This window comes from Erithacus rubecula (genome assembly GCF_903797595.1).
Source record: "Erithacus rubecula genome assembly, chromosome: 4".
NCBI lineage: Eukaryota > Metazoa > Chordata > Aves > Passeriformes > Muscicapidae > Erithacus > Erithacus rubecula.
The window spans coordinates 66,091,523-66,116,168 of record NC_136686.1 but is presented as its reverse complement, the minus strand read 5'-3'; the positions used below and the strand labels follow the sequence as shown (position 1 = coordinate 66,116,168).

The following is a 24,646-nucleotide window of genomic DNA, read 5'->3' as shown; positions in this document are numbered from 1 at the left end:
GACTCTTCCTCAAACAGGTTGGTATTTACACAACTCCTCTGGTCCCTACAGCACAGATAAACCCCCTGGTGAAGGTGGGATGGTGGGGAAAGGAAGAGAGGCTGTATGGCCAGGAGCACTTAAGACAGGCTTTCAATCCTTTAAGCACCCAGGACCAAATAGGATTTTTAGGTTTCGTCAGTGCTACACGAAATTCAATTGTGCAACGCCAAGTGAATACACAGTATACTTTATGAAAAGCCTTCTCAACATGCTAAGCCACTTTATAAAATCTAATTAGAGCTTTCTTCATTTAACTTGCAAATGCTGAAAGCAATTATCCCACTTAAGGACTAACTTACAAAACGTTTTCAAAAAGCAACACAACAGCACCGAGAGACAACACCGCCTCCTTGGAATAATTGATTTGTTCCTATACAGGGGAGAAAGGAATGGGACTCAACTCCCCAGGGTAGGGTCTGCTCAAATCACTATTTATGCCAGAATCAGCAGGCATAATCTTAGCAAGAGAATCCTAGCATGCTAAACTAAGGCACAAACATGACAGCTTTCACTTTTTGGTTTGTTTTTAAATAAATGTCCTATGAACTTCCTTTAATGTGAACATGACCGCAGGAAGCCGGTTCCACTGCCCCATCCCAAACAAAAACTGGGGGAGCTTGGCTTCTTCTGGTTATCATAACCTTTTGCAAATAAAGGGGTTTCAGTTGCAAGAAAAATCTGTTTTATTCAGAGCAATCCAGATGAGAAACCTCAGGAGCAAGCCTGGATCCTGTTCAAGAGTCAGGGCAATAAAAACAAAGAACAGCTGACTAATTCTCCGTTCTTGGTCCTGTAAAAGACTGAGTGGAATGTGAACACTGCCTCCAGTATGAAGTTCAAAAATAAGCGTCATGAGGTAAATGCTCTTGTCCTAAAGCAAACTAGGACGAGGACATAAAAAGACACAAACAACCTACTTTGTTTCCAGTCCTGAGAGCAGCCTGTCAGGCAACAAATAGTCCCCCCTGCCTACACACAACTGCAGAGATTAATTGCTCTCATTTCCCAGTTTCGGACTATAATTCATTTCCTCCTCCACCTCCCCCCACTCCCAACAAAAAAAAAAAAAAAAAAAGGAAAAGTTCTCCACAAACTTGAAAATGAAAGGAAATGCATATTATTCCTGGCATTAATTCAAGTCCATGTGCTTTAAGATTAGAGCTTGTTAGTGCTTTATCAATGCCAGTCTGCAGCTAATACGCTCCCAAAATGTTTAATCTGAGCCGCAGTGAAGATTTGCTTTGCTCTAGATGAACACTAAATTCAGCAAGAGAAACAACTGCAGCTATACAACAAAATAAAACACTTTCATCCCATACAAGTTACTCACCGAAGGTATTTTAAGTTTATCATAGCCTAAAGATGTGAGAAACATCAGAAAATAATTTAATCTATTCTTTTTTTTATGGTGAAATTAAGGATTTGTATCGCCCCCAACAAAAAACACAAAACAAAAGGAGCTGGGGGGCTGATATATCATTCCTATCACCCATGAAATCACTGATGATGTGCCAGGAGCACCAAAACACCAGAGGGAGGGTCCTGCACGTTCAGTCACACAACAGCAGCATCACAACTGTGCTCAAGGCCAGAGCAGCCCAGCATATGCACATGGCAGGGGCTCAGAGCCCTCTGTAAGGGTTTCTTCAGCATGAGAGACCCTCCCTCTAACAGCACATCCCAACTTCCTACTCTGTATGATGGCAGAAATCAGTGCCATTTGTGTCATTTCATGTCCAAGACTAGACAGCTTCAGCACTAGAGTTAAAATCCTTTGACTGTCACACAGGGTAGAGCAGCAAAGGACAGAATGTTTCTAGGAATGTAAGATGGGAGCTTAGCTCCAAAAAACAGATTGTGGATGCTCAATATACATGGCATTGTTTAAATCACTCTGCAAATAAATCCTGAAGTGTTCAAGGCCAGGTTGGATGGGGCTTGGAGCAAGCTGGTCTAGTGGAAGCTGTCCCTGCCCATGGCAGAGGTTTGGGACTAGATAATCTCTAAAATCCCTTCCAACCTTTTAATAATCCATGGTTCTTGCCACTATTCATAAGAGTAACAGATACTCCAACTAAATTTTAAGGCTGCTTTATCAGTTACAAAGAATATTTCTGAGAACATTAAGTTCATCAGCCATAAAATGGTTTGGGTTGCCTTCCACTATCCCAAGTTGCTCCAAGCCCCATGCAGCCTGGTCTAGGATTCTTCCAGGGACAGCTTCTCTAGAAAACTGTTACATATAAATGAAATATCTTCTGCCAATAAATATATTGGGAAGCCCAAGAAATAGACCAGAATCTAAGAGTCACAATGTTGAAAACTACTCAGAGCCAGTACACAATTTTTCAAACTATAGAGTTAAATGCCTTATGATAAATATTAGGTTTGGATATTAAAAAGTTGTAATTAACTATTAATAAGTACAGACACAGCTAAAACAGGGAAGGCACCCTGGGTCAGGCAGTTGACAGAATTTGAGCTATGGCTAATCTGCTTACTGGTGCCCTCCTGCAGCGATGCCACGGAATAGATTTACCAGCAAAGTCCTTTCTGGGCATCTGACTCAGACATGATGGACCAGATTAAAGCCAGAGGCAGCTTTTAGCACACAGTTTTGTGTGCACATCTCTTCAAGGTGGGAAAAGAATAAAATTGAAAAGGATGAAGTTTGCTTTTTCCCTTCCCTAAAAGCACACTCACATTTGGGACAGTCCTGATTTCACACTGTTGATGTGTGGCCTTGAGCTGAGCCTGCCACAAAGAGACTTTCCCTGCTTAAATTAGAATTAAAAAAATAAATGGCCTGATGTTCTATTTTTGAAAGACAGTTCAATGAGCTTATAAGTCAAATGATCAGGCTCAGAGATGATAATACACAATCCTTATGACAGCAGCAGGCTGGATTTGATGACCTTTGACAGCCCAACCCTTCCAGTCTGACACGAACTTGACTCCAAGTCTTTGCTCCATCCTTCAGGGATTGGCACAGGTTTAACACAGCACAGACTCAGTGCAGCACAGGAGAACTGCTATGAAAACAAAGGTATAATGCTCTATTCTCATGAAATTATTATTTATTAGCCTCCCAGCCAGCCTGCTTGCAGAAATAACTGACTTGAGAGCATTTTCATAGAGGAATGAATTAATACATGATCTGGCCTCTGATGTGCCCTGATCAAGGCACCTCTAAAGACCAAGTGTGTCCTCAGAGCTGAACTTTGCAAAGCACCAGCACTGTGCTTTGACAGCTGTGCTGCCTGAGTTTTCCCACAGTGCAGAAACAGCTCTGGCAGCCAATGCCAGAGGAATTGTCAGTGCAGGAGCCACATTCCTGGATCTCCTGAGCTCTCTGCTCTCACACCAAGGTATCATCAAGGCTTCCCAGCAATGCATAACACCATGGATCTTATGTTGCAGTAAACCAAGACATCTCACAAGCCAGTGGAAAGGGGGAAAAGCTCCCACATTTTGAAGCATGCAAATAGTGGGAAATAATATGTGGCCACTCAGTACTTAAAAGAAGGTTGTAAAAAAGATGAAGAGGGACTTTTACACAGGCAGGTAGTGATAGGAGAAGGTGGAACAGTTTTAAACTGAAAGAGGACATGCTTGGATCAGCTGTTAGAAGGAAATTCTCTGCTCAGGAGGGTGGTGAGGCCCTGGTATAAGGTGCCCAGAGAAGCTGTGACTGCCCCACTCACTGAAGTGTCCAAGGCCAGGCTGGATGGGGCTTGGAGCAACCTGGGAGAGTGGAAGGTGTCCCTGCACACGGCAGGGGCTGGAACTGGGTGATGTTTAAGGTCCCTTCCAACCCAAACCATTCTGAAATTCTTTAATTTATGTGAAGAAGGTTGCAGGAACGTGTATGAAGGTGTTGTGCAGGCTTTAGTTTATAGTCAAAAATAAAATCATCCACCTCTGTGATTCAGCTTACAAACAAGAGAAGTACTGAAGGAATACCCCAGGATAGGGCAACCTTGCAGCAAAAGGACATCAGTTCTGTGCTATTTCTAACACAAGGCACAATTCACCTGCAACCAAAGCACTGCTCACACTGGTGAAACATGAAAAAAAATTGTAACTTCTTAAATTTTACCAAGTAAATTGTCAGTTTGTTCCACATCCACTGCCCAGCTTTGCTTTCAGCAGTGCTGATGAAATGGAACAGAGGAGCCACCAGAGAACCAGAGCTTTCACCAGCTCTAAGATGGGCCCTCAGGACAACATCTCCCGTGTGCTGAATTTAACTAACCCCATTAACAATTGCAGGATGTTGAATGAGGTCATTTTTGCATGCATCACAAGTTCATGCTGTCCTCTCATTACCAGTAACAATGGCCAGCAAAGGTCCAGCCAAGAGAGATTTTTCCATAGACACGAACTACTCAGCTGAGCTACAGCTCCTCTTGCAAACCAGAAGGCTGAAAAAATTTAACTGGTTGCTTATAAACTGCTTAGCCACAAAGGTTACAAACAAGGCTACACTTCTGGAAGTTGGTTTCTCTTATTCTCTTATGGAATTGTCCTTGACAGGCTGGTGATAGACAAACATGAAATTCTAACTCTAAATTCTTCAACAGCCAAAGGCTCTCAAATGTTGCTGAAAAAATGAAGACAATTTTGAACAAGTGACAAAAGGGTTGTTTGCACCTGAAGATGTTAGCAAGTTGTAAAAGTGGCTGTTTAATTTCCTAGAGCCCTAGGAAATTCCTAGTATCAGTAACATCTCCATCACACGCATGCCCTGGAAAATTCATGGGTTAAGTGCTATTAAACACTTTGAGGTAGGTCTGAATTCAACACATCATTGCACCAGCCATTGTACCAGTAAGTTCTCTTGAGACACTCCAGAAAGCTCAATTCCCAATTACCTCCAAAACCCAGTTGCTGAAATACTGCAATAGCAAGGTCCACAAAAACTTACTACATTTTCAAGCTCGTAATTATCCAGACAATTTAGCTACAGATTTGTCTGTGATACTGCTTGAGACTGCTTCCCTAATGTTACCACCTTGGGATAACTGATATTTCTTTGGGGATTTCTGTATTTGTACAGATTGAAGAATGTTAATGTAACATTAATGTAACAAGTCTCTCAGTGTAGCTGAAATAAGACATTACTCCCAAGGCAAAGCTGACTGGTGTGTGAAGCTACTTTCACTCACCCAGCAAAAGAGTAAGCTTTCCTTCCACCTCTACATATTCTCCTATTTCTTTAAAATCCTTTCCTTTTAATCCCTTCAGTGTGAAATGATGGGGTCCTGGCATTCCAACTGGCTCATCCCACAGGTACATATTTCTATGTCTTTAAAAGCCAAAAGGGTATAAATCAGAATTCTTTATACCAATATCAACCTCTTCCCTAAATCTTTACCTGAAAATCCTGTAATATCATTTTCCCCCTGGATGCATCCAAGCCACCCAAGAACGACTCTACACTGCCTCATCTACAATTTACAGGGAATTGCAAAATGCATTAGGATGATGCAATAATGTCCTAATAAAGCCACATAAGTAAAATAAAGTTCCATTCCAGACCAGAGATCAGAGCACTAAACTCATCATAAGCTGTAGCTGAAGTGGTGATTTTTATCGGAACATAAACGCCACAAATCAACTCTGCCTGATGCATGACTTCAAGGACTAAAAGTAGTTTTACTTTGCAACTGAAAGCTTTATGATGACTTGGAAATTCAGCATAACCTGAAGATTGGCACGCACAAGCTCCAGGCTTGCCAGAGTTGTGCAGCCTCCAGAACATTGGGCACAAGGCATTTATTTAATGCTCCTTTCTCCACGAGACTGACTTGAACAGCAGAGTGTGGAGGAAAGGGACCTCCATGCATTCAAACATCTGGTGGGAGGAGTAACTGAAGTTTGGCTGGTTTTCTGGGCTTTCTTTCATGCTGAAAGCAAGAAATACAGGCACCTAGAGAGAGAACTGAATAGCTTAAGACCTGAAGCTGTTTTCAAATATGGATGATCTTTTCCTTAAAAAAATGTCAAAGTTAAAAAAAAGACAAATAAACCAGGGTTAAGAGGACAGAACTCTTGAGGCACACGAGGTAGCTTTAAAAGCTGAAAACCTTTTCCAGAAAGTTTATTTAAAAATAAATTATTTTGAAAAGCTGAGGTGCTACTCTCTCAACAGGGTCTTTCTTTTTGCTTTAGGCTGCCTAAGTGGAAATCACTGGGGATGTCAGTCAGGCATATGTGAAAGTCTCTCTCTAACACTCTGGTGAAAGAACACTGGCTTCCAACATTTTAAACCATTATGCTACTAAATAGAGAGGAAAAGAGACCATTAGCCTGTGATATTTAGGATCAGCCTAGGAGACTTTTCATTTGGTTCACTCCAGCATCTGCTGTCTTTGTCCCTACTTTTGTAGGCATTTGCACTATTTAGGAAGTTGGCTCTGAGGTACATCTGCAGGATCCAAGTTTTTTCAGGGACAGCTGCCTTCTCCCTATGTGCTTTTGCAGCACCAGGCATCTTGTACAACTGAGCATCTGTACCACTGGAACTGCTCAGCAGTGGGACATGGCACATTCACTGTATTAGATCTCAAGTCCATAAACTTCACAATATTTGCAACAAAAAGCCCCTCAAGTCACTTGATGTGTCTTCCAAACTGTATCACCATCTGTGGAAAGAAGTCAATATTTGAGACTAGTTCAATTCCTACACTTCAAATAGCACAGGGTAAAAGCTTTGCATTGATAAGCTCATGTACTGCTGCATCACACCCAAAAAGTCAGTCAGAGGTGTCACAAACTCTTACAAAAATGCTTCTGTGGTAATATGACACTGAAAGCTTTGGGTAAATTCATCCATGTCAACAAATGCAAAGAAATGCATGCAGAGACTGGAGAAAATTTAACTGGAAATACAATAGCAGCTGAAATTCCCCCTGGCTCTCACCATTAGGAGATCTCTCTACACTTGTCAGCTTTTACTTTCAGCATCCTGGAAAAGCACTTGGTGTTCACAGCAAACTGTCATCTCACAATATACCCATTTTCAACACCATTTTGAACCTACTGAACAGGAGGCACTTGTTGACCTACACTTTCCTTCATTGTGAGCAAAGGTTTATCTTCTCAAGCAGTTAAACCATCACAAGACCTTCACTTCTACCTTTGGCAAGGAAACACTTTAACAATTTTTGAGAGAAACACAGTGTCACCTAAACCTAACCCATTTACACAATTTCCATATCCTTCACAGAGCTGATTTGTGAGCAGGCTTTTCCTCTGAAGAAGCCAGAATGAGGATGAGTCAATGCATTTCCCAAGAAGCAGCACAGAAGGTACCAATCAGTGCAGTGACATTGCTTGAAGGGAGATCCCCCCATCTCTTGTCTCTAGGAAATGCTAAAACAAGGTACAGGAACACCAGAGACACACAAAATATGCCAACTATCACACTTGTTTTAGTCTCATTTATCTGATCTCCAGAGGCATCAACATCCATCAGCTTTCTGATGCTATTTCAAAATCCCCGGACTATCAATTTACACCAAACAAAATCTTTCCTAGACTTAAAAACTGTCCTCCTGCACTGAATTTCACTAAATTACCCTTCAAAAGAGAAAGTTGCTGCTTGGAAACTAAAATAGACATCAAAACAGAAACATTAAATTTCTCTATTAACTGACACTGGCCTAGAATAAAAATGTCCAATGAATGACAAGGTCTGTTTTTTTAAAACTATTCCCTAATCCTAAAGAGGTCTGTTGATCTACAGCCACTAAAAAACCCTGAAGACAACAGCATTTGTCAGAACATTCCACTTGATTCAGGGTAGAAACTCTTAAAGGCTCTTAAATGAAATTCATTTTGGCTGTGCCTTGTGCCAGCTGATTCACAGGGCTGTCACACACCCCAGAGACAGAAGCTGTGGGTAAGCTGGGAGGTCCTGAGCTGCTCCATGGAGCAGCTCCCTGGAAGCATTCAGGATTGAGGAGGAAGATTTGACAAGCACAGCAGGAATCCTGCTGGATCCACACTCTGAAGGGGTGGTGGGCTCTGTTTGTCCATCAGCAGTGGTGGTGTGCTCACCAGCAGCTCCTCCAGACCCTGCTTTCCATGCAGTAATGAGCAGCTGCTCCAGCAGTGCCCTGAGCATTTTGTCCAGACATACAAAACAGACAGAAGGAGCTGGGGCATATCCAGGAAAGAGAACAGAGCTGGGGAAGGGTCTGGAGCCCCAGGAGCAGCTGAGGGAGCTGGAAAGGGGCTCAGCCTGGAGAAAAGGAGAGAAAAGGAGGCTCAGGGGGGGACCTGGTGGCTCTGCACAAGTCCCTGACAGGAGGGGACAGCTGGGGGGAGACGGGCTCTGCTCCCAGGGAACAGGGACAGGAGGAGAGGAAATGGCCTCAAGTTACACAAGGGAGGTTGAGCTTGGACATTTGGAAAAACTTGATCACTGAAAGCGTTGTCCGTGCTTGGAACAGGCTGCCCAAGGCAGAGGTGGAGTCCCCATCTCTGGAGGGATTTAAAAGCCATGTGGATGTGAGACTTGGAGACATGTTGGAGTTGATCTTAGAGGGCTTTTCCAACTTAACTAAATGATTCTACGAAAAATCAGCTTTGGTGGCCTAATTGTTAAAAAAGACAAATGCAACTTCAGCTGACAAAGAGACACCTCACTGGAAAACGCTGAAAAACAGCAGTAAAAATGTACTTTAAAATGGTCACACAATGTTTTCCTAATGCACTGCAATAGAAGCTCCCAAAAACATTACTCTGCATTATCCCTAAATAACACTGGACAGGATGCAACTTTCACCATATTTCGCTCTTATCCAAGTTTAATTATTGAGTGGATAATTTAACCACTGTCACTGATTAATTAGAATAAAAAAGCCAGAAGCAGAACTAGCACAATACAACAAAACAAGATTAGGCTCTACTGGAATCTACTCTTGAATATTTTTTAAAACTCCATGTCAACAGACATTTCCTTTTTGCAAATTGTTTGTGAACAGTTGATGTCCCTATTAGAGAAACATCTGGAGTCTTTGTTTTTGAATTTACTTCTCAACATTTGAAATTGACCTTTTCATTTCTAAATCAGGTTACATCCAGATCTCTTTGGAAAAAAAAAAAAAAAAAAGGAAAAAAACAAAAAAAAAAAAAAAAAAAACCACAACCCACTGCTGGTTTCCATGTACAGCAGCTGCCAGCTCACCATACCTTTGAAGTCACCAAAACATTGATCTACAATTCAGGAGGCCTCCTGAACACTGCTGAGTGTCTCACAGAGTCATGGAATGGTTTGGGCTGGAAGGGACCTTAAAGCCCATCTGTTGCTACCCCCTGACACGGGCAGGGACACCTTCCACTGCTCCCAAGCCCCATCCAGCCTGGCCTTGGACACTTCCAGGGATCCAGGGGCAGCCACAGCTGCTCTGGGCACCCTGTGCCAGGGCTTCCCCACCCTCAGAGCCAAGAATTCATTCCCAATATCCCATCCTAACCCCGTCATCTCACACTGAGAGGCAATTCCCCTTTGTCCTGGCACACCATGCTTCTCTCTCCAGCTCTCCTGGAGCCCCCCAGGCCCTGGCAGGAGCTCTGAGCTCTCCCTGGAGCCTTCTCTTCTGCAGGTGAGCATCCCATCTCTGCCAGCCTGGCTCCAGAGTCAACATCACTGAGACCTGCTGAGCTTCTCATCCACCAACACCCCAAGCCCTCCTCCTCCTTAGGGCAGCTCCTGGATCCATTCTCTACTTGGCCTCTGTCCTTGGAATTGCCCAAGTCCAAGTGACCTTGCTGAACTCCACGAGGCTCACAGGGGCCCCACCTCACAAGTTTGTCATGGAGAGTCCTTCCAAAATTCCCCTTCCAAAGCCAACCATGTTTCTCCACATTTGTCTCTATCAACTACATTCCTCCTTCAAAATTCCTCACACATTCAGCAAGTCTCTACTTTTTAAAATTCCTCTTTTTTTCTCTCTCCACTAGAACCCTCCCATCTTCCATCTGAATTTCCTGAGCTTCCATAACACTCTGCTAACATTTTTCCCTTTAAAATCCCTTTATCATCATTTCATCACATCAACTCATAACTCTTTTACTGTGTCTCCTCCACAGCTCTCCTTTTGTGCACTCCATCCTAGTATTACCCTGCTGGAATCAGGCATGAGGAACCTGGAGAGAAAACATCCCAGCCAGGCCTCCTAAGCTTTAGAGAAACTCAACTGGACGTGGCATGACCTAAGCAAGAAGGAAATTAATCCCTTAAACACCACGTTCCTTTGTGCAGGAAGAAAACACAGCAGCCCCTTTTTACCTAAACAGTACATAAAAACAACAATTTTACCTCTCCACAGCTCTGTTATGACAGAAACCAGAGTATTACATTCAGTTTTGTTATTGCCCATTTTGTAAAGGATGTTCCAATCAGTAAGTACACGACACAGAGATTTGAGGGCTACAGGAAATGCCTGTGAAATTTTATTCTTTTTTTTTTTTTTTTTTTTTTAGCTCAGGCTATTTGTCCTATTTGATTACAACCTCTAAAAAAACCTTTGCCATGAAAAAAATGAGAATATTAAATTGTTATTTAATCTGGTAAGGAAGCTCACAAAATTAGCCATGACACGAAACTGAGAAATACAAATGAGAAAGAAGATGTTTTTGTACTGTTTTCAAATAGCTGAGGAAATCAACTCCTGAATTTGTCAAACAGTGGTGGGATCTCAAACTTTACATACCTCTAAGAAGAAGTGGCATGAATTTTCCCCTGACAAACAACTAATGAACTCAAAACACAATAACCACACAGAACTAAAAGATTTCACTGCACAGTGAAATGAATTACACAAGCCAAAGGTCTTGGACTTTTTTTTGTCTGGTCCTATAACCCAAGCTACATTCATTTCAGGTTTAATACGTCAAATACTGAGCAAAACAGGCCAAGGAAAATGGTTCAAATGAATTCCACGAAAGCTCTCAGGCTTGTGTAGCCTTTGGCAGTAACCCCTGTCCTCTAGATTTCCATCTGGTAGTTGTCCATTTCTATTCATTTTTGACAGAAGCTAAAAAAACAAACAATTTGTTTCTGAAGCTCAAACACCAGGATCAGGTCTGAAATGTTCATTAGCAAGTTCTTGGAACCTTTCAGTGGGAGGTGTCTCTGCCCATGGCAGCAGGGCTGGAACTGGATGATCTTTAAGGTCCCTTCCAACCCAAAACATTCTGTGATTCTCTGATAAGTCTGGTTGTTCAGCCACATAGAATTCTTTAACTCGTGCTCTACTTGCTGAGCTGATTTTTTGGCTGATCATTTCTGCTTTTGAGAAACAAACCTTTCCCCTCCAGGAATCTGAACACTTCAAAGCCACCTCCAGCTCATATTTTTCCCACGTAAGCATTTCAAAAGTCTTCAGAACTTGAAGGTCTGAACTCTGTGGCTCTCACCTTATACTGCACTTCAACACAAGTACTTTAGTAGAGGCATTTTTGAGGACAACCATTGATGTATTTTTAAAAATATGGATGTTTGCAGAACTCACCTCTTTCTCAGTATCCCTGGATATACAGGTCCACTGGTTTTCCTTCACACTGTATGCCCAGAAGTCAGCCAGATCCTGAGTTCCATCCCAGCCACCAAACAAATAAACTGTTTCTATTAAACAAAAAAAAAACAAAAACAAAAACAAGTTAATTTTATTTTTAAAAGAGTGTTTAAACATCTGTGACAATGACAAACTACCAGAAAAGAAATTCAAACTCTTTTTTTTTTTTTACTTAAAACACCACTCCTCTTTGAATGGAACTAGTCATCAAGACAAAAATGTGGTTTGGTTTAGTAATGGAAGATTTTAGGATTGATAGACAGCCAATTCTCAGAGTCATTTTCTATTTCTACATTTACATAAGAGGCAATCAAACCCACAGCCTTCTGATTAAAATTCCAGACAGACAAATGAACAATATTTAACATTTTGGATCCTGTGCATGTAGTCTATCAATGACATCTCATCCTGTGCCCTATTTGGTGCAGGATTTACACATCAACAAGATTTCAGAGATACAAGCAGCAAAGTTTTTCTGTTCAGCCCATGCCTTAGATAGAAAAATCAACTACAAAACCCTCTCCAAGTGAAATGTCTTGCAGAAAATAACTTACCTGATGCCACAAAAGGCAATGAGGAGAAGAGTCACAAATTTAAGTCAGTGTTTCAGGGCTGTCACCTCAAACCCACAACTGCCCTGTGTGCAGCAAGTTCTAAGGCTTCCCAGACTCACTGATAAAACCAGGTGAAGCCTTTGAAGAGGGGAAGCATTTAAGAAAGGAGTTTCTGTTCTGCCATGGGGAGATAACCAAACTGCTCCCATTATAGAAACAACACTATCTGGTCTCAAATTCTAAACATACTTCATTTTTAGACTGCATTAAAACACAACACAAAGCCAAGTCCAAGGAGAACAAGCTCCTCAAGACTTGCAGAGCTTTGAAAAACTCCTTTAAAATCCACCAACCACTTCTATTATGGAGGTAATGGCCAATTTTTAATCCAAGACCAATTAAAGCACAGAGTTAGAGCACGATTATAAACGGGACTGGTCCCTGACCCTTACCTACCATCAGGATAGTGGTCATCACCATGGAAAGGTTACCCTGGTTCATTAACTTTAATTACCCTTCCTCCTGGACTCAGGGCTCCCAGTGTTCCCTGCAAAGAGCAGGTCCCTTTGTGCACATAAATTCTCACAGCTCACAAAACCCACATTACCACAACAGCTTCATTGATAGCCGAGAAAAATAAAAGATTTGGCACCAGCTAAAAAATCCTACTGGGGCCTTGCCAAAATGTCAGGCCTGCCTGGAAAGGCTTTGTTGGCTCACATGAAATTTAATAGCAAACCTGAATGACTCTGATGAAAATTCAGATTTTGGAGGTTACCTAACCCAGGCTGACAGGATTAAATGTGAGCGCTGAGGGGGAAGCAGGAGCACCCAGCTGGTGCTGAGCATCCCCAGAGTGACACCCTGAACACAAGTGGACATCAACTCTGTGCCAGACCCATTTTTCATCATGAAGTAAAACTGCAGCTCACAGGAAAGAAAGGTTCCATCACTACAATCTAGACCCAATGAAAATAATTTTTTAGTTTCATGCCTTGTTGCAAAAGCATTTGCACATTTTAGAGGAAGGTTCCATGTTTTAAAAGGAGTATTTCTTAATGCATTAATGCATCTGTTGCTGGTAATGTCAAGTAAATATTTTTTATACTTCTTCTAAAATTTGTAACTGTTTTCCCATGGTATAAAGCAAAAAAAATAGTTGTCTGGTGGTTTGTGGGATTGTTCTTCTTTGGTTGAGGTTGGATTTGATTGTTTTTGTTTGGTTGGGTTTGAATTTTTTGGGGATTTTAAGTTTTTTTGGAAGTCAAGCTTCACTCTATTTCCCAACCAGCACCACTGCTTGTATTCTAGCTGTTAGTTCAGATTTTATTTTTTCACCCTGCATGCAGAGACCCAACCAGGACAGATAACAAAGGCCAACATTCAAAGGAGAGGACAGAGGCCACAAACCCCAGCAGCAGCAGTGGGGCAGCTCAGGGGAGCCCAGCAGTCCCACACCAATGTCACTCTGGTAGCACTGGGGAACTCAGGGAGGAAAAGATCCTCCCTCTGCATCCAAGCAATATGGAACACAGCAAAATTGATGCTGCTTTATTAAAGCAAGTCTCTATTCAGCTTTAGGGGCAGAGCAGAAGAATTTTTCAAACCTAGCTGCAAGGCAACAAGAAAAAAAAAACAACATGAAAGCAATTATATTTACCCAAAGCTTTTACCAGCTACGTTTAGGAAGTCAAATTTCTCCTCCCAGCATCCTCAGCTTATTTCCTCTACATTTATTTCTGAATACAAATTCAACACTTTGAATTAAATATGTTCTGTGAGTATTTCTAAACTGCTTGCTCAGTCAAAAATTTTTCTATAATGTCTGAGTTCTTTTCTTCCCTTACTCTCCAGATGATTAAAAGGTGCCAGAGAAGTCCTCAAATTAGAGGACGTACATTCCCAACAATCAACATATTTCCTGTCTACCTCTCCTTAATTTCTATTTCTCAGAAGAGCAGCAAAGCACCCTTTTCCAACCCATTAAATATCAAAATTCCTGGGGTGGTTTCAGTCCAGGTCCATACACATTCTTAAGGCCAGTTCTCTTAATCCTGTTAACACCATTTTCTCCAAGGATGGAGATACTCAGACTGGATCCCTGCTGCAATGACTGATTAACTTAATTATAATTTCTTCTCCCTATTATCTAACAGGATTTTCCCTTCCTGTCCTTCATCCTCCCCCTCTGCTCCCCCACAAAATGAGCCTGGCTATCTCCATGCTCTCACCAGTAACTGAAAACAGCTCTAGGATCCTCCCATGAACCTTTTTCCTACCAGATGAACAAAAGCAGCTCCCTGAGCATCTCCTCACACACCACATGCTCCAGCCCTGACCACCTTATCAGTTCAGTTTGACACAATCCTCTCTGTCCCAGAGAGCCCAAACCAGCACAGCAGTACCCACAAGAGGAACATCACTCTCCCTTCTCCCTGCTGGCTGTGCTGGTACAGCCCAGCAGGAGAGGCTGGCCACCAATGTCACACATTCCACTTCCAGTGCCTTGCAAATCCTTCCATGCAATCAGTCCCCAGCCTGTCCTCCTGCACAGATGTCACATCCCAGGGGCAGGATCAGAACCTTGCAACACTCTCCTTCAGCCCCTCAGAGTCCCCTGGACTCATGGTCCTATTTCCCAGTTCATCAGCCACTGCCTTCCCAACAGACTTGCTGGGAGCACCACTGTCCCTAAAACTATGAAGGATTCCTCTCAGAAATAAAAAACTAACCAAGGTGTAAGATCTCTCAAAAGCCTTCTACAAAAGAATGTCACTTCCCCAAGTAGCACCCACACCTTTAGTTACATGCCAGCAACACTGCCCACTTTGCAAGGAGCATTTAAGAGCACAAACATAAAACCAGCTTTAAACCTTCCTACAATATCCCATCCCTTGGCTTCTGAGCCACAGTTCAGCTGGATGCAAGTTGGCTGAATACAAGGGGTTTTTTTTAAGGATAGGCATACAGTCTCAAATGTGAAAGCCCCATGAAGTTGAGTAACCTCCAGGATTCAGCAGCTGTTTGTGTTTCAGAGCTTAGAAGCCATCTGTGTTTTGTTTCTGAGATCCCTTCATCCTGTACACAAGTCTTGTCTTTAAATATCTTATGGATAGCAGTGTTTTCCTCAGGCAAAACAGCATCCTTCATGTCTGCTGCTCTCTCTTCATCTTTTTCATCTTTCCATGCTGCTTTTGAACCAGCCTTGTCATTTCTGCTGTGCTGCCCACGTACACAATGGGCACTCTGGGCCCAGAGCTCTGAATCTCCCTCTGTTCCCAACCTGCAGATTTGTTCTCATTTATCTGATGGAGGGAAGCAAACAGAATTCCTTTGGACGAAAGGAAAAGCAAGATGATGCACAACTAAAACTACACAGCAGTTGCACTTCAGTGAGAGAACAGAGGTATCACATCAATAAAGACCATTTCACTAATGGTTTCCCTCAAAAAAAATGTTTCACTTGCCAAAGAAAAGAGAAATGGAGACAGAAGGAAAATTATCCTGGTTGCCTTGCTGTTATTTCCAAAGCAGGCTCATGGGAAAACTTCAACATTTAAGAAAGCCTGATTTACACCAAATATCTTTTTTTTTTAAACAGAATAATTTCTACATGGTCCATATTTTTATTGTTATCAAAACAATTACATGGCTTTATGGACTGCACTGTCATTCACTGTGCCTGCCCTATAAGAGTAGAAGAGATAATTCCACCTTGCTTATGGAATTATAAATCACATCTCCAAAACACAACACACACACTGTTAAGTACCAACATCAGTCCTTAAAACTTGCTTTTGGCAATTCACTTACCCATTCCCTCTTTCTTCCAAAAAAAGCACTGGAATTTTGAAACATGTGGCATATCTGACCCATAAGGAGGCCAGGGAGGGCAGACTCAAAGAGCTGTTAATAAGGAACCAGTGCCAGATGCTGACACCCTCATCCAAAACTGCATTAGGGCTCAATTCCCTGGGAACACAGTTCTGCACATGAGCCTGTGTGTTACTGCCCCAGTATTTCCCCAGGGCCCACACAAACAGCTTCTCATGTCTGAAATGCAGCACCACAACACTGTGTTCTTGTGTAGTTCTGGGGTTCTATGGGGGATAATTTTGCTTTAATCCATGTACCTGGTTGCAACTACTCAAATACTTCCCCTTCCTTGTAAAACAGCAGAGAGAGCTCCAGGCCTCCCACACAGAGAGCTGCATGAGAAATGCACCTTGCAGGGAAAAGCAGGAATAACAGGAGCTCTCTGTTTTCATTTGCAGTCTAAAGCTTTAAAGTACCTAACAGTGGTTTCAGCTATAACTGTGAATTTCTCTTAGTTTATGTTTCTGCACATGTATTCCAAATCCTAACTCTACCATCCAGAGAAATTCCAGTCTGAGTGTTACCATGATTAAAATGATGGAGGATATTGTAGGAATCATTAACTTCCCATTTTTAATTACTCTTCTTGTCTTAGGAAGGCATCAGGCTGCATTCTCAATGCCTACAGCTCCATTTCAAACTGCTTTAAGAGTTTTCCAAAGCAACACCAACACTACACTCAGCTGTGGCAGGTATTAAGAACAGGAGTATCAGAGGGAAATGAGCTCCAGCACAAGTTACTGGCTGCCAGATGCTAAATTGTCTTTCAGTTACTTTCAGCCTACTCTAAATGAAAGATAAACCATGCTAAAAGGCACATTAGACCAAGTTAATCCATGTTCTACCCAAAATTGATTTAAAAAGTTTCAGTGACTCCATGCACTAGCAGCAACTTAAGGTCTAGTTCAGCTACTCACCAACCCATATCCTCTATCTTAACATCAGCACATGCATCCAGCAGGTTCAGTACTATTAAAAATTAGAATTATTTTTCTAGTCAGTAATAAATGGCTAAAATCTCTTGAGGTTAATCAAAGCATCAAACCATTGATAGCTCATTTAGTTACAGCAGGTTGGGCCATCAGAGATGAGAATTTGCTTCCAACACATAATTCTGTGTGATATGAAACTTCAGAATCTCCTTTTAAGTATGATTTTGCTGTTTCACTTCACTTCCAAAAGATTCAAGTTAAATACTGATTTTTGAGAAGGAATGCAAACTGAGATGATTTTTCTTCAGTTGCCAAAATCTTCTGAAAAAAACCCACTCAGCAAGTGTGTGAGAGGGAGGATATCTTTGAAGGGAAGAGTACACCACTGCTCCCTTTTGCATTAACACTGGATCTGTCCAAGGTTAGCCAGGGAGTTTTCCAGCTCCAGTCTGTAAAATGCATCCTGACATAACTGGCTGAATTCCCACCAGCTCATTAAACTCCACCTATATTCAAAAGGAAAACTCCAGCAATCAGCAATGGGAAACAGCCCCAAGAACTTCCCCTGGCCTGTCATGAGCCAAATTAAATGGCAAAACTGATCATCTCAAAAACATTTCAGCTTTTACAAGCCTCAGTGGAGCTGGATGCAAAACTGACAGCAACTTCCCAATGAGGCCACAGGGAAACTTTGGGAAGGTATCCCACCACCCTGTAAATAGTGCTACAGCAAGAAAGGATCACCATGAGAGAGGGAGGGAGATCCAGGACTCCATCTCTGTGGGTACTGTCCAGCCACTTTTGTGCAAGTAAAAATAATAATATAAATAAATTGTATATATTTGATATGTTATTTAAGTATATGCCCATAAATAATATAGATACTAATATATATGAAATACACATATACATCCAAAGTACATATAATACATATAATACATATAAAATATATCAAGAAATACTAAAAAATACAAGGATGAGTTTCACTGCCTTGCTAAAGCAGAGTGAAACTGAAATCAAAGGCAGAGCTGACAACCTTACTGGCACTTAAGACAAGCAAGAGGAATGGAAAGGAAGGCTCACACTACCATGGATTTTATTTTCAGGAGGTGTGCAGGACTAACATTTCCAAGCTGACAAGGATCATGTTTCTTCCACACTCTTGTGAAACACTCACTACTAATTCCTGAGGCCACTAGGGAGCGTTCCCAGCCTCTGCATAGAAAACCACCAGCAAATCCTCCAGCAGCATTTTGCTCTAATCAATCTCAAACCTCTCCCACCAAATGAAAGAAGTTTACTCTCCTACACCAAATAACTGGAGTGCTTCCTCCAGAGCAGTAACTACTCTGAGCAAAAGCCAGAGGCTGCAGCTACTGCTGGATTTTGCTTGCTCACTATGACTTAGCAAATTACTCTGGAAGGTCCCATCCTGTCACATGCTCTGTCCCCGTCCTGTGACCACAACAGATACGGCCATGGGCATTTTTTTGCCAACTCCTTCAATGCCACCCTATATTCCTGTCCAATACCCACACCCTGATCTTCTTTCTCCCTTCCCAAGAACAATCCTTTCACTCACACACCAAAGACTCGGGCAGATGCTTTCCTTATTTTAGTAAGGACTGACGTAGCACAGAAACCTGATTAAATAACAGACAAAGATTGAAAAAATTATGCAGAACAACAATCACTGGAACTGTTCCTAATACACCACCCCACTTTCTTTTCTCTGCAGGTTCTCTGAAACAGAGGCTGAGCCATTCTTTAAACTGCTACAGGAAACATTTTTGCAAAAGATGTCTAAAGAATTATATTTAGCAGGAGTTTCTTGCACACTATGGGAATTAGGAGCCACTCCAACCAAAATACAAGGAATGTTTCAACACGTCAGATCTATTGCTTGAGCACAGCCTGCAGCAGATAAGGGAAATTATTAGCCCTAATTTCTCTTCTCTTGTTTGAACTCCTGCCCTAAGATGGTAGGAGGAACAAAAAATTAAAACAAATTTTTCTGGTTTCTTAGTTAAAACAAGACAACAGCTACAGCATAACAGAGAATTATGAGGGAAGAAGGGGAAAGGCAGCTGGAATATAGATCCAGAGAGGAAGCAGAACATTTAATCCAACTATTAGAAAGTGCAATTTCATTTCCTCAAACCCTGAAGCTAACACAGTGTCCAAAGAAAAACAGATTTGCCTATTAATCTGGAAAAAAACTGATTAGATAATTTAGTTGAGAAATGTAACAACTACTCACCTGTCTGCACATCTATAACCATCTGATGGCCACCTCTCATCCCTGGCCGACTGTCTTCCCCATCACCTTCAGAAAAAGAGAGAAGGGAGAGTTTTCCATTTTAAGATTTTTAAACCAAACAAAGACACAGCCTCAACAGGGAACCTGAGGGACTGAGTAACTCATCCTTCCTTAAACAATAGCACGTCACTTTTTCCAGGTAGAATTTTTTTGTGCATTATAAAACTGTACAAAGCTTTATACTGAATTATCTGGTGACTGACAGTACAGAGAGAAGAAGTGAATACTTCAACTCCCAGTGCCTTGGAAAGGAGCTCCAACATTCCTGAGACACTCAGTGCACATAAAAGAGCTCTGAGCTGTCCTTGCAGCTCTCCAGCAGGGACAACACAGCCACCTTTTGGCTCCCCTTGCAACTCTCCCCACCTGAGAGCTGCCTGAAGGCTGAGCTGAGAGAACAGATAATCAAATGACAGGGAAATGAACCCTGGGATGGGAGCAGGAGGTGATGCAGACAGAGCACAGCCAGCTTTGCACCAGCTATTCTCATGTATAAGGGAATTCCAACTATCCAATCAAAGCACCTTTCCAACCACTTTATGTATCTTAAGCATTCAGGACAGGTGACACAGATAACCATTCCCAAGGGGTTTGGGGACAGTGCTCCACATTTGGCAATTGTCACCTTGGATCCTACATTTGCTCTATGACAGTGATTTTTGTACTCTGCAGTCGAGGATGCTGCTGCAAGTCTCCTCTCAAGGCAGACAGGAATGGAAAAGATTCTGCAGTTTGGATTTACTGTGTAACAGATCAAGACTTCAAAACATCAACCTCATTTAAAATACTCCCTGTTAAGATAATGTTATTTACCTGCCAACTCTTCACTTTAACTTGAAGTTACATCAGTCCCATGTGCTAAATCAAGTAACACAGAAAACTGTTCTTGTGCTTAACCAATATTCTGGGATTTGTTACTAAACTGAGGATCTGTCTTCAAAGCTATCACTTGTATTCCTCCAGTGTTCTTTACTCAACCAGAGAGCAGGCTGAATTTCACTACATCTGCAGACAAATGCAACTTTTTCAAAGAAATCATTGCCTAGAACTCTCCTAGGAGACTTTCTTGCATCATTTTCTTGCTCCATATTCTCAAAGGAACAAGACAGAACTGGCAGTACATGAGTTTTATCTTAAGAAATGTCCTTACCTTTGGTGCTTTTGGGGATAATCTGCCCCCAGCGAGGTTTGTACTCTTGCTGACTGATATACTGATTGAACAAGCCATCTGCAAAACAAAAAATTTACTGGATAAAACATTTATCCTTCCATTATAGCAAAACCACTTTTAATGTGGGTAACTTCAGTCTAACTCAATCCAGTATGCCTCTCCAAAGCCTCCATTTTCAGGGAGTTCTCCATTATGTGTCAGTTAGTTTGTTAAACTTTTGTTAGTTTGTTAAACTTTTGTTAGTTTGTTAATGAACTAAATGTGCAAGCACTAAAATAAAAAGAATACTTGCTACTAGATCAATCAGGAATTATCCAGTTTGCCTGCCAGGTCGTGCCAAGTGTCTATAAATCTCCAGTGTGGTGTATTTAATTAAGAATAGAATCCCTCCCCCTTATTTAAGCAAGAGGAAAGTTGCCAGTGCATATAAAATTCAACCATTTTAGTGCACTTTAACTTAGAACTAGGTCAGACAGCATCTCTGGAGCTTCATCTGAGAAGGGAAGGGAAGCAGAGCAGATTGTTTAAGTGCTGTGATATGGGACAACCAAGCACTGGATGAAAAACAAAACAATAGTTTACATTCTCTTCAGAGAGTTAAGCAAGGAGAGCAATAGAAAAGGCATTAGGTCCTGGGCCAGATGTGCCAAGTGCAGAATTTCTGTGAGCAGCACCAGCTCCAGCACTTCATCCACACTCCCCTGGTGCCTTCCACCTCTTCAGCACCCAGAGGCCAGTTCCTAATCCTGTTCAGATGTTATCAGTCTACCACATAAACACCACTTTTCTGTAAAGGAGATTTGTAACACCCACACTCCCTGGGACTGCTCTCCAGACTGGCAAGGGTTTGGCACGTGGGGAACTTGGTGCTGTTGTTCTTCAAATGTCTCCTCTAAAACACCTACTTCACCTTCTGTACCACAACAAACTATGAGAGCACCTGAGTTTGCCTGGCTACATCCCACCCATCACCCACCACCTCAACACACAAGCTCTTCCTGAAAAATGCTTCTGCTGTATTAATGTATTAATGCATTACCTGGAAAAAAAAAAATAGGAATTTAATAGATGATGAATGCCTCTGCTTATCTATACAAAAGCCTTTTGTAGGTATATAGGCAAAAAAGAATGATCCTTACTGAACCCATCCTTGTTTATTTAGGAAAAGGCAAAAATCTTTGTTAAGCACGACACAACGCTCAGAGAAAATTTTAAAGTGTTTCCTGGCATCCTGTAGTTTGTCGTGACTGAAATCCAGGTTTTAATTAAAACCCAAGCCAGCAAGTATTTCCTGGGAGAAGATGAATGCTCTATTTAGAGACCATCTAACAGGAAAACAAGGGCACTCAAGAGCTCCTGAAAGGTGATGAGTTTGGTCTGAAAATATAAAACTTCCATAAACTCAGCTGTGCAAGTTTTTCCAAATAAATACTCTGAAAACAGGGCAGATTTTACTTTCACCTCAGAGCCAAAAGCAGCAGCTCTCCCTCCCATTAGGTAATCGAGGAAAGCCAGAAGTTTGCTCAACGTATGTAGAAAGAAAAGTGGTTTATTTTGGATTTAATAGCAGGGTTCTTAACTCCCACTTCTTCAGCATTTATGAAGTTGGGACAACACACTAGAGGCTTGAAGCTTGAGATCTCATAAATTCTGATTCAGAAAAGCCAGGCCTAATAGAACAAATGCATGTGCTGTAAGAAATCCCACAGTGACTCAGCCACAAACCCAGACAGAAATGCAGCTTTTTGGTTCTCGTTACAGCCTTGGGTCTGCAAGAGAGAAACCAAAACTGTATTTATCCTGATGGCAGCCAATAGATAATTGGACATAAATAGCTCAAAAAGATGAATTACACCACATAGGATCTGAAAGGGTGATTTAACCTCTCTCCCATGCTCTACACCCACAGGCTGCACTTGTCAAGATATGACACTTCTCCCCTACTGTGCCTTCAGCCTCTTTTAATAATGCTTCTTGTCTTCCATGGGACATTGGTTTGGAAATACTCCAGCTTGCTTCCCAGAAATGTTTCCTTCTGCTGGAAGCAGTTCCACATTCATTCTACTTGCATTGCAAACCAGCAGCAGCTTGTTTTGGAAGCTGAATCACCACCTGTCTGACACCAGCATGGTAAAAAAAAGGAGGATTTCTAGGTGGATTCTGTACCCAACACCAGACCTACGCCAGCGCACTCCTTATGTTCCCTGTCAGGAAAGCACTGCTGACCAAAAGGTCTCCAAAGCTCCTGTGAGACACTGAGGATCAGATCTAGGCCTGCTCAGGTCTGTCAGCTGTTCCCAATGAATCAGGAGTTTAAAATAAATTTCAAGGCTCTTGTCAAAAAAAAAAAAAAAAAAAAAAAAAAACCCAAAAAAAAAGCGCTGAGTGGAAGTTTTTAGATGAAGTGTTTTCTTTCACTCCGGAGACCTCTCACTTCAATGTCCATGTTTACTAAAATTACAGCCAAAAAAACAACTTTGTACTATTTTCAAGCCCTTTGCAGCAAGTCATGACGCATTTTGGATGTAACAACACGAAGTTCACTGTGATTAAAGCTCTGTAAATTCTGCCTCCCTGATAATCCAAGCCTTTATTTTGCCAGCCAACTGCAGGTTACCCAGAAAGGATTAGGACAAACATTGTGGACAAAAATATTTAACTTGTTGAAGCCAATCAGGAGCAAGTTGTATAAAGTTTGGGGGTTTTTAGACAACACCCATCTCCAGGTAGGGTTGCTGACATCTATTCACTTCACTGCCAATGGCTCAAACACATTCAGAATGACATTTAGCCCATAACTTTTAAAAGATGGGGTTTGAGGTTTTAAGATTTTTCTCAAACCAAAGAAAAGTAGCAAAAATACCTTAACAGTTTGAGGCTTTTTGAGTCACAAACTACCCTCTAAAGAAAACCTGAAGAAGAGAAAGGCTCTACCAGATAAAAACCCAGTCATTATTTGACAATTTCCTCAAGACTTGGGAGAAGCAAGGAAGCACACAATTTTTTTTTCCAGCCTCAGAGCTGTAATATTTTCTCCCACTTTGTTCTTCATAAAAATGAAACAAGGTTTGCTCTCAAATTCATGTAAGTTATCCCTGTTCTACACAAACCCTGCCATTTTCTTCCCAGAGGCTTTGGCTCCCCAGCCAGCCTCTCCCCTCCATATATGCCAGTACACAGAGCAGCTTTCTCAGAACCAAATCCAAACAATATTAGATGGCAAGATTCAGGTATACGTGTCTGTCTAGAGCTTGCAGGGGAATACAATTGTTCCTGTGCATCCTGTTCCTGTGAATCATGAGTTTCTGGGAGACACTGGAGCCTGCAGGCTGCACATCCCAACTCGCTGTTTGTCGCACAGGATAAACACATGTCACATACTGACACCAGCAGTGCCAGAAGGAACACCTCAGTCCCTGGAATACTAATAGGAAACAAGCAGTTCTTCCACCCATTCCAAGCAGCTTTCCATGTCCACAGGAGCTGCAAGCAACTCAACCCAGCAATTTGCACTCCACATACTCTCTGTAAGAATATTAAGCAGATTTTTTTCCTTCAATAATATAGGCCCGAAAGCTATAGGAATGGATCCAAAAGTGAAGCATTTGAACTGAGTCTGTGAACCAGCTGAGATTTGGGGAACCTTTTCTTTCTGAGACGAAGTCAGGCAGCTGCCAGAGTCTCCATTTGCCCATTTTCTAAGTGTAACGCACAAGTCAAAAGAATCAGTGGGAAAAGTGTGGCTGCCTGCCACAGAGCTCTCAAAAGAAATCATCTGGTGATGTGAGGTGGAAGACAGCGTTCATCATTAGCAATGCAAAAGAACAAGAGTTAGCTCTGCCAGCACTAATTCTTGACCACCTACTCTTTTTCTACATGACTAAGCCTATGGAAATAGCCTGCGAGAGATGCAGAGCGTTGCACTTTGTCAATACCCACCACTGCAAATATCAGCCTCTCCAGAAGACATTTTAGGCTGAACTGAGTGTGCAGTATCTCTGTCAACCTCCCTGCACTTCTGTTTGTGCCTTTAAGGCAATGAACTCCCAGATCAGCAACGGTCAGGAGTTCACATATTCATGCCCAGTCTGCAACAGAACAGTCGCTCTTTGAACGATTTCAGGGATAATTTAAGGATCTGTATGTCTCAATTAACTCTACAC

General features: G+C 41.9%; 1 protein-coding gene across 4 annotated transcripts in view; it reads right to left on the bottom strand.

Annotated features, from left to right (window-relative positions):
• MKLN1 (muskelin 1) overlaps positions 1-24,646 on the bottom strand; it is a 92,509-nt gene that overhangs the window by 31,596 nt on the left and 36,267 nt on the right. For all 4 annotated transcript variants that reach the window (XM_079303976.1, XM_079303977.1, XM_079303978.1 and 1 more), the window contains 3 exons: positions 20,463-20,540; positions 19,253-19,318; positions 11,568-11,680 (listed from right to left, as the gene is read on the bottom strand). In XM_079303976.1, the coding sequence (XP_079160102.1) occupies positions 11,568-11,680; positions 19,253-19,318; positions 20,463-20,540 (257 nt within the window). The remainder of the gene's footprint in view (positions 1-11,567; positions 11,681-19,252; positions 19,319-20,462; positions 20,541-24,646) is intronic.